We start from the raw sequence: 11127 nt of genomic DNA, 5'->3' as shown, positions 1-11127 counted from the left end.
CTGGATGCGAGAATTTGCCATGTTATTGAATATTGAACATTATTGTCTTTGAGGTTCCAAATGTGCTTGCTGAGTGCTGTAAAATTCCGCAAGGTCTGGTTTCTAAAGGAGGCCTTGTGATTATTCCATCTTGTTTTGAACGCTCCTTCGGTTAATCCTACGTACGTGTCGGATGTGTTAATGTCCTTGCGTGTTACCTTTGCTTGGTAAACGACTGATGTTTGTAAGCACCCTCCGTTGAGAGGGCAATCAGGTTTCTTGTGACAGTTACATTCCTTATTGGTTTCAGAGTCGTTTAGTCTGGGGGTAGGCAGTCCTTTTGCAATTGCTTTGTTGTGGTTTGAAATGATTTGTTGTATGTTATTCATACAGCTGTAGCTCAATTTAATGTTGTTCTTGTTGAATATTTTTCTTAGGGTGTTGCCTTTGGGGAAGTGTTTGTCGATCAGAGTGAGGAACTTGTGGCCGATATTGGTTGAGACCTTTTTGCTGAATGGAGGGTTGTACCAGATGATGTTGTTTCGTTTTCTGCTCTTTTTTTGGTTGGTTTCCTGGCGTGGGTTCATAGGTGAGGGTGAAGTTGTATCCGCTTTCATCAAGTGCTTTCTGGTACGGGGGGGTTGCTTGGTCGAATTCAGCTTTGCTAGATGACAGCATCGATAGCCTTTTATTAATTCCGGTAGGTATTCTTTTAGTGGTGGTGGGTGGGTGGTTGCTGTCACGGTGCACTTATTGGAGGGTTGTGTTGGGTTTCGTGAATATATATATATATACAGTATATATATATATATATATATATATATATATATATATATATATATATAGATATATATAGGTACATATACACATGTATACACACATAGGTTGTGAAAAGAGGATGGAAAGAAAAGTGGGGATGAAAGAGGTGAAGGTGACTGACCTGTGGATCCCCGAGCACTCGATGCACAGCAGCACTCCCAGGTTGATGGAGGCCCAGCAGGGGGCGGTCTGCCCACAGTCACAACAGCGCTCGTTGCCCGCCAGGTTCTGCACACGCTGCAGGAGACCTTCACCGCCTCCACGGTACACCTTGTCCACCCTCTCACCTCCACGGTGCACCTTGTCCACCCTCTCACTTCGCTCTCTGGGCTCGCTGGCAGAGTCGATGCTGCTGGTGGACGGTGAGGCAGTCCGGTCCAGACGCTGTGAGGAAACACCATGTGGGCTTCAATGGCTACCTAAATATAGTAGTTATCAACTACCTCAATGTAGTAGTTATCAACTACCTCACTGTAATAGTTATCAAGTACCTCAATGTAATAGTTATCAACTACCTCAATGTAATAGTTATCAAGTACCTCAATGTAGTAATTATCAACTACCTCAATGTAGTAGTTATCAACTACCTCAATGTAGTAGTTATCAACTACCTCAATGTAATAGTTATCAACTACCTCAATGTAGTAGTTATCAACTACCTCAATGTAGTAGTTATCATCTACCTCAATGTAGTAGTTATCACCTACCTCAATGTAGTAGTTATCAACTACCTCAATGTAGTAATTATCAACTACCTCAATGTAGTAATTATCAACTACCTCAATGTAATAGTTATCAACTACCTCAATGTAGTAGTTATCAACTACCTCAATGTAATAGTTATCAACTACCTTAATGTAGTAGTTATCAACTACCTCAATGTAATAGTTATCAACTACCTCAATGTAGTAGTTATCAACTACCTCAATGTAGTAGTTATCAACTACCTCAATGTAATAGTTATCAACTACCTCAATGTAATAGTTATCAACTACCTCAATGTAATAGTTATCAACTACCTCAATGTAGTAGTTATCAACTACCTCAATGTAGTAGTTATCAATACCTCAATTTAATAGTTATCAACTACCTCAATGTAGTAGTTATCAACTAAATGTAATAGTTATCAACTACCTCAATGTAATAGTTATCAACTACCTCAATGTAGTAGTTATCAACTACCTCAATGTAATAGTTATCAACTACCTCAATGTAGTAGTTATCAACTACCTCAATGTAGTAATTATCAACTACCTCAATGTAATAGTTATCAACTACCTCAATGTAGTAGTTATCAACTACCTCAATGTAATAGTTATCAACTACCTCAATGTAGTAGTTATCAACTAAATGTAATAGTTATCAACTACCTCAATGTAATAGTTATCAACTACCTCAATGTAGTAGTTATCAACTACCTCAATGTAATAGTTATCAACTACCTCAATGTAGTAGTTATCAACTACTTCAATGTAGTAGTTATCAACTACCTCAATGTAGTAATTATCAACTACCTCAATGTAATAGTTATCAATTACCTCAATGTAGTAGTTATCAACTACCTCAATGTAATAGTTATCAACTACCTCAATGTAATAGTTATCAACTACCTCAATGTAATAGTTATCAACTACCTCAATGTAATAGTTATCAACTACCTCAATGTAGTAGTTATCAACTACCTCAATGTAGTAGTTATCAATACCTCAATTTAATAGTTATCACCTACCTCAATGTAGTAGTTATCAACTACCTAAATGTAGTAGTTATCAACTACCTCAATGTAGTAGTTATCAATTACCTCAATGTAGTAGTTATCAACTACCTCAATGTAATAGTTATCAACTACCTCAATGTAGTAGTTATCAACTACCTCAATGTAGTAATTATCAACTACCTCAATGTAATAGTTATCAACTACCTCAATGTAGTAGTTATCAACTACCTCAATGTAATAGTTATCAAGTACCTCAATTTAATAGTTATCAACTACCTCAATGTAGTAGTTATCAACTAAATGTAATAGTTATCAACTACCTCAATGTAATAGTTATCAACTACCTCAATGTAGTAGTTATCAACTACCTCAATGTAATAGTTATCAACTACCTCAATGTAGTAGTTATCAACTACGTCAATGTAGTAGTTATCAACTACCTCAATGTAGTAATGATCAACTACCTCAATGTAATAGTTATCAACTACCTCAATGTAGTAGTTATCAACTACCTCAATGTAATAGTTATCAACTACCTCAATGTAGTAGTTATCAACTACCTCAATGTAATAGTTATCAACTACCTCAATGTAGTAGTTATCAACTACCTCAATGTAATAGTTATCAACTACCTCAATGTAGTAGTTATCAACTACCTCAATGTAGTAGTTATCAACTACCTCAATGTAGTAGTTATCAACTACCTCAATGTAGTAGTTATCAACTACCTCAATGTAATAGTTATCAACTACCTCAATGTAGTAGTTATCAACTACCTCAATGTAGTAGTTATCAACTACCTCAATGTAATAGTTATCAACTACCTCAATGTAGTAGTTATCAACTACCTCAATGTAGTAATTATCAACTACCTCAATGTAATAGTTATCAACTACCTCAATGTAGTAGTTATCACCTACCTCAATGTAGTAGTTATCAAATACCTCAATGTAGTAGTTATCAACTACCTCAATGTAATAGTTATCAACTACCTCAATGTAGTAGTTATCAACTCCCTCAATGTAGTAGTTATCAACTACCTCAATGTAGTAATTATCAACTACCTCAATGTAATAGTTATCAACTACCTCAATGTAGTAGTTATCAACTACCTCAATGTAATAGTTATCACCTACCTCAATGTAGTAGTTATCAACTACCTCAATGTATTAGTTATCACCTACCTCAATGTAGTAGTTATCAACTACCTCAATGTAGTAGTTATCAACTACCTCAATGTATTAGTTATCACCTACCTCAATGTAGTAGTTATCAACTACCTCAATGTAGTAGTTATCAACTACCTCAATGTAGTAATTATCAACTACCTCAATGTAGTAGTTATCAACTACCTCAATGTAGTGGTTATCAACTACCTCAATGTAATAGTTATCAACTACCTCAATGTAATAGTTATCAACTACCTCAATGTAGTAGTTATCAAGTACCTCAATGTATTAGTTATCACCTACCTCAATGTAGTAGTTATCAACTACCTCAATGTAGTAGTTATCAACTACCTCAATGTATTAGTTATCAACTACCTCAATGTATTAGTTATCACCTACCTCAATGTAGTAGTTATCAGCGATGTCTTTATAAGCGGAGGCAATGCTGGCTTGGACTGCTTGGATCCACGCCTGCCGCAGCTTCTCGGACTCCGCCTGCATCATGCAGCTCCTACAAGACATTGTAGACAACTATCACGTACCAAGAGTGGTACACACATACTATGCAGCTCCTACAAGGTTGACGTAGCAAGAGTGGTCAACACTTTGTTTGCCAGACAAAAACAACACACTATGAATGAACTACAGCCTCATTAAGGACTTCTATAGGACAAGTTGACTTCACACACTATATATATAAACCCCGTTTCCATATGAGTTGGGAAATTGTGTTAGATGTAAATATAAACAGAATACAATGATTTGCAAATCCTTTTCAAGCCATATTCAGTTGAATATGCTACAAAGACAACATATTTGATGTTCAAACTCATAAACTTTTTTTTTTTGCAGATAATCATTAACTTTAGAATTTGATGCCAGCAACATGTGACAAAGAAGTTGGGAAAGGGGGCAATAAATACTGATAAAGTTGAGGAATGCTCATCAAACACTTATTGGGAACATCCCACACGTGTGCAGGCTAATTGGGAACAGGTGGGTGCCATGATTGGGTACAAAAGCAGCTTCCCAAAAAATGCTCAGTCTTTCACAAGAAAGGATGGGGCGAGGTACACCCCTTTGTCCACAACTGCGTGAGCAAATAGTCAAACAGTTTAAGAACAACCTTTCTCAAAGTGCAATTGCAAGAAATTTAGGGATTTCAACATCTACGCTCCATAATATCATCAAAAGGTTCAGAGAATCTGGAGAAATCACTCCACGTAAGCGGCATGGCCGGAAACCAATATTGAATAACCGTGACCTTCCATCCCTCAGACGGCACTGTATCAAAAACTGACATCAATCTCCAAAGGATATCCCCACATGGGCTCAGGAACACTTCAGAAAACCACTGTCACTAAATAGAGTTTGTCGCTACATCTGTAGGTTCAAATTAAAGCTATACTATGCAAAGCCAAAGCCATTTATCAACAACATCCAGAAACGCCGCCGGCTTCTCTGGGCCCGAGATCATCTAAGGACTGATGCAAAGTGGAAAAGTGTTCTGTGGTCTGACGAGTCCACATTTCAAATTGTTTTTTTTACTGTCCTCCATTGGCCTGCCAACTCTCCTGACCTGAACCTCATTGAGAATTTGTGGGGTATTGTGAAGAAGAAGCTGAAAGACACCAGACCCAATAATGCAAATGAGCTAAAGGCCGCTATTGAAGCATCCTGGGCATCCATAACACCTCAGCAATTCCACAGGCTGATTTCCTCCATGCCACGCCGCATTGATACAGTAATCCGTGCAAAAGGATTCCTAACCAAGTACTGAGTGCATTTATTGACATTTTTAAATGTTTGATTTTGTTTTGCTGTTATAAATCTTTTGTTTTACTTGGTCTGAGGAAATATTATAATTTTTGGAGATATGATTTTTGAGTTTTTTTAAGCTGTATGCCATACTCAGCAATATTAAAAAAATAAAAGGCTTGCAATATTGCAGTTGATGTGTAATGAATCCAGAATGTATCACATTTTTATGTTTTTATTTGCATTACAGAAAATAAAGGACTTTATAACAATATTCTAATTTTCTGAGACAGACCTGTATATATATATATATATATATATATATATATATATATATATATGTGTGTGTGTATATATATATATATATATATATATATATATATATATATATATATAGACCTGTATATATATATATATATATATATATATATATATGTATATATATATATATATATATATATATATATATATATATATATATATGTGTGTGTGTATATATATATATATATATATATATATATATATATATATACATATACATATAAATTTTTTTACTGCTTGTCCCTGGTGCATTTTATAGTCCGGAAAATACGATGCTACTTTTTTTCCCAACCTTTGAACCCTGCGGTTTATACAAAGATGCGGCTGTTACTTCACTAACTGCTGAATGATGGAATGGATTAGGCAAAGAAATCAAACGATGAACTAAAATGATGCACTTTAAGAAACTGTGTTTACAAAGTAAAGTAAAAAAAAAAACCTAAAAAAAACATCTTGAACCTTCTTAAAAAAAGACATCTTATTCATCTCATAAAGGATGAATAAAGACATCAAATACTTTTTTGTTTTGTTTGATCAGCTGTTTTACTGCCCTGTTACAAGCACAATTAAGGTATGTAAATAAACATCTCCAGTATCTTTATGTGAAAATATCCCATATCTGCCACTTATAGTCCGATGTGGCTAATATATGAAAAAACATTTTCCCTCTAAGACGTAATGACTGTGCGGCTTTTAGTCTGGAAACTGGGATCATTGGAAAGATTGAGGCGTGACATCATCACGTTCTTACTTGGTGGGTGAGACCACCTCGAAGCAGAACCTCCTCTCGTTGTCTTCACATGGTTTGACTGAGCAAAGTCTCAGGTCTTCCACCACCACGGTCAAGGAGTCCTGTCAACAGAGAACACCTCTTAGTTGCCAAAGTGTGGGCCCCCACACACAAGGTTCCTGGAGGCCCCCACCCCCCATCCCAACCTGAAGCCACACACACTCGGTATGTCTACATGCACTAAAACACTAATTGTCACGAGGATTGGCTTCAAAATAGCACTTTATGACAATCAAGGGTACTTTAACATTAACCCAACTTCTAAAGGGAACATAGCTAGACAACCTCCCTAAATAATGAGCTTTTTTAGTGCACTACTGAGATCTTTCATACGTTTGGACGCCTTTTTGAGGCCCTCGACTTGCACGGAAAGTTAGCTACGGCCAAAATTCTTCTATTGTGGGGGTCAATGACATTTCTAAATAGGCTCTCTAGCGCCACCTGTAAAATGAGAAGAAAGTATAGCACCCGTATGGACAGCAAAATGTCAGGAGACGACTTTGACCAAGAGAAGTTCCAATCCTGATACTCCACGTACACTGAAGGTGATGACTAATGTTTCCCTCGCCATGAGATGTGGGCGTGAAACTTTGCTCCTGTGGGTTTTGGACAATTTCCAGCCCAAAAAAAGGCTGCTACTTATAACTTTGGCAACTTAAAAATGGCAAACAAATTCAATAAAAAGTATCCAGAATGTGAATTTCAATGATCATTTAACTTGTTTGTTCACTTCAACATGAATAAAATAGTCAAGTTCAAATTTTCGCCAAAGTGTCGAGCTAACCAATAAATGATTCTTATTACATTAATAATAGGAGTTAGGTCACACCCTGCTTAGAGTTTCCACCTCTAGGCAGGGTCTTTGAACGCACCACAGCCTAAGTCCAACTTGTAGAATACTTGGACACATTTCTTACATTTCTTCTTGTTCCAAAATGTCAGCTTTGATGATGTGACCTTCTTCATTTGTTACTGAACTTCAAGATTGTTGACATGCTCATAAAATAGCATAAACCTGATCCAGTCCCTAACTCAGAGTACCTTAAGTTTCTTCTGGTACACCAGCTGGCTGTTCTGGATGGAGAACCAGCGCCTGGTGGGGGGAGAGAGAGAGAAGGTGTGGTAGAGAGAGAGAGAGACAGAGAGAGAGAGATGGTGTGGTGTGAAGTTATTTTGACCAAAGTCATCAGTGACTATCATAACCACTCAAAAATAACAATTGTTGTTTGTGCTTTTAAAAGGTTTTATGTGTCATTCATTATACGAGTCATTCTCAAACTGTGCTACACACTTTCCGGTAATCCTGGAATATAAGACGGCCCTTTTTTTCCTACGCTTTGATCCCTGCTGCTTATAAAACCACGGGGCTGATTATGGGATTTTCCTCGCCGACGGCCATAATGCTAATAGTTGAAAATAACACAGAGAAGGTGTGTGCCATCTTTTAGGCAACTTTGCTCACTTCAGTGTCCTTCGGCTTACAGCTTTAAACCGGAGGTACAAGTCAATCAATCAATCAATGTTTACTTATATAGCCCTAAATCACTAGTGTCTCAAAGGGCTGCACAAACCACCACGACATCCTCGGTAGGCCCACATAAGGGCAAGGAAAACTCACACCCAGTGGGACATTGGTGACAATAATGACCCAGTGGGACGTCGGTGACAATGATGACTATGAGAACCTTAGAGAGGAGGAAAGCAATGGATGTCGAGCGGGTCTAACATGATACTGTGAAAGTTCAATCCACAATGGATACAACACAGTCGCGGGAGTCCAGTCCAAAGAGGATCCAAGACACAGCAGCGAGAGTCCCGTTCACAGCGGAGCCAGCAGGAAACCATCCCAAGCGTAGGCGGACCAGCAGCGCAGAGATGTCCCCAGCCGATACACAGGCGAGCAGTACATGGCCACCGGATCGGACCGGACCCCCTCCACACGGGAGAGTGGGACATAGAAGAAAAAGAAAAGAAACGGCAGATCAACTGGTCTAAAAAGGGAGTCTATTTAAAGGCTAGAGTATACAAATGAGTTTTAAGGTGAGACTTAAATGCTTCTACTGAGGTGGCATCGCGAACTGTTACCGGGAGGGTATTCCAGAGTACTGGAGCCCGAACGGAAAATGCTCTATAGCCCGCAGACTTTTTTTGGGCTTTGGGAATCACTAATAAGCCGGAATCCTTTGAACGCAGATTTCTTGCCGGGACATATGGTACAATACAATCGGCAAGATAAGATGGAGCTAGACCGTGTAGTATTTTATACGTAAGTAGTAAAACCTTAAAGTCACATCTTAAGTGCACAGGAAGCCAGTGCAGGTGAGCCAGTACAGGCGTAATGTGATCAAACTTTCTTGTTCTTGTCAAAAGTCTAGCAGCCGCATTTTGTACCAACTGTAATCTTTTAATGCTAGACATGGGGAGACCCGAAAATAATACGTTACAGTAGTCGAGGCGAGACGTAACAAACGCATGGATAATGATCTCAGCGTCTTTAGTGGACAGAATGGAGCGAATTTTAGCGATGTTACGGAGATGAAAGAAGGCCGTTTTAGTAACGCTTTTAATGTGTGCCTCAAAGGAGAGAGTTGGGTCGAAGATAATACCCAGATTCTTTACCGTGTCGCCTTGTTTAATTGTTTGGTTGTCAAATGTTAGAGTTGTATTATTAAATAGAGTTCGGTGTCTAGCAGGACCGATAATCAGCATTTCCGTTTTTTTGGCGTTGAGTTGCAAAAAGTTAGCGGACATCCATTGTTTAATTTCATTAAGACACGCCTCCAGCTGACTACAATCCGGCGTGTTGGTCAGCTTTAGGGGCATGTAGAGTTGGGTGTCATCAGCATAACAGTGAAAGCTAACACCGTATTTGCGTATGATGTCACCTAGCGGCAGCATGTAGATGCTGAAGAGTGCAGGGCCAAGGACCGAACCCTGGGGAACTCCACACGTTACCTTAACGTAGTCCGAGGTCACATTGTTATGGGAGACACACTGCATCCTATCAGTAAGATAAGAGTTAAACCAAGACAGGGCTAAGTCTGACATACCAATTCGTGTTTTGATACGTTCTAATAAAATATTATGATCGACGGTATCGAAAGCAGCGCTAAGATCGAGGAGCAGCAACATAGATGACGCATCAGAATCCATCGTTAGCAATAGATCATTAGTCATTTTTGCGAGGGCTGTCTCCGTCGAGTGATTTGCCCTGAAACCGGATTGAAAGGTTTCACATAGATTGTTAGACGCTAAGTGTTCATTTAACTGCTCCGCAACAATTTTTTCAAGGATTTTTGAAATAAAGGGAAGGTGAGACACCGGTCGGTAATTTACCATGAGGTCAGGATCGAGGTTAGGTCTTTTAAGAAGAGGATGAATAACCGCTTTTTTGAATGCTAGGGGAACAGTGCCCGAGGAGAGTGATAAGTTTATAATATTTAGCACTGATGGACCTAATAATACAAAGAGTTCCTTGATCAGTTTCCCAGGAAGAGGGTCAAGTAAACATGTTGTCTGTTTTATTCCCTTAACACGTTGTAACAATTCCTCTAATGTTATTTCCTCAAAACGAGAGAAACTATTTTGGAGGGCAGTATCCGCCGTATATGCAATCGTGTCAGTGTTAATAGAACCCCGTTGTAGCTGGGACGCATTGTCTTTAATCTCCTTTCTAATGACTTCAATTTTCTTACTAAAGAATTGCATAAAGTCATCAGCTGAGTGGGTTAAGCTACTGGAAGGAGTCCCTTGTTGGGTTAGCGATGCTACCGTACTAAACAAAAATTTAGGATCGTTTTTATTACGGTGGATGAGATTTGAGTAATATTTAGCTTTAGCTAAGGTAAGCATGCGTTTATAAGTTATTAAACCATCACTCCATGCTTGATGGTGCACCTCAAGTTTAGTCGTGCGCCATTTGCGTTCCAGCTTTCTGCATAATAATTTCTGAGCTCTAGTTTCTTCTGTAAACCACGGGGTGCGCTTTTTTGGAGCCTTTTTTAACTTTAGCGGTGCTATGTTATCAATGGTTTCGCGCAGGGCGTCGTTAAAGTTGTTAGTGAGGTTATCAATAGAGCCCACATACTTTGGGAATGGTGCCATTACCGAGGGCAGTAGGTCCGCAAGAGTTGTCGTTGTGGCTGTATTAATGTTGCGGCTGCTATAGCAGTTATTATTATTATTAGTTTGACGAACATGCGTCTGAACCTCGAATTTTATAAGGTAATGATCGGACAATACTTTAGTATACGGGAGTATCGTAACTTTGGAAACGGTGATGCCCCTGACAAGCACTAGGTCTATCGTATTACCGTTGCGATGCGTGGGTTCATTTATTATTTGTGTGAGACCACAGCTATCAATTACAGTCTGGAGCGCTACGCACGGTGGGTCCGATGGGGTATTCATATGGATATTAAAGTCCCCCATTATGATTATATTATCGGCGTGTGTCACTAGATCAGCAACGAACTCTGAGAATTCATTAATAAAGTCCGAATAGGGCCCTGGGGGGCGGTAGATAACAGCCAGGTGTAGAGGCAGCGGTGTGACAGACCTCATAGTAAGCACCT

At 38.8% G+C, this 11127-nt stretch overlaps 1 protein-coding gene across 7 annotated transcripts in view; it reads right to left on the bottom strand.

Moving 5' to 3' along the window:
• Window positions 1–11127, bottom strand: part of LOC133535481 (arf-GAP with coiled-coil, ANK repeat and PH domain-containing protein 3-like) — a 119121-nt gene that overhangs the window by 47349 nt on the left and 60645 nt on the right. For all 7 annotated transcript variants that reach the window (XR_009802232.1, XM_061875355.1, XM_061875352.1 and 4 more), the window contains 4 exons: window positions 7595–7646; window positions 6515–6615; window positions 4084–4195; window positions 920–1182 (listed from right to left, as the gene is read on the bottom strand). Coding sequence is in view for 6 of the 7 variants with exons in the window: in XM_061875355.1 (XP_061731339.1) it covers window positions 920–1182; window positions 4084–4195; window positions 6515–6615; window positions 7595–7646 (528 nt within the window). In the remaining variant the exon portion in view is untranslated. The remainder of the gene's footprint in view (window positions 1–919; window positions 1183–4083; window positions 4196–6514; window positions 6616–7594; window positions 7647–11127) is intronic.

The sequence above is a fragment of the Nerophis ophidion genome, linkage group LG16 (genome assembly GCF_033978795.1).
Source record: "Nerophis ophidion isolate RoL-2023_Sa linkage group LG16, RoL_Noph_v1.0, whole genome shotgun sequence".
In the NCBI taxonomy this organism is placed as follows: Eukaryota; Metazoa; Chordata; class Actinopteri; order Syngnathiformes; family Syngnathidae; genus Nerophis; species Nerophis ophidion.
Note: the sequence above shows the minus strand (reverse complement) of the source record. Positions and strands in the feature narration are given on the sequence as shown.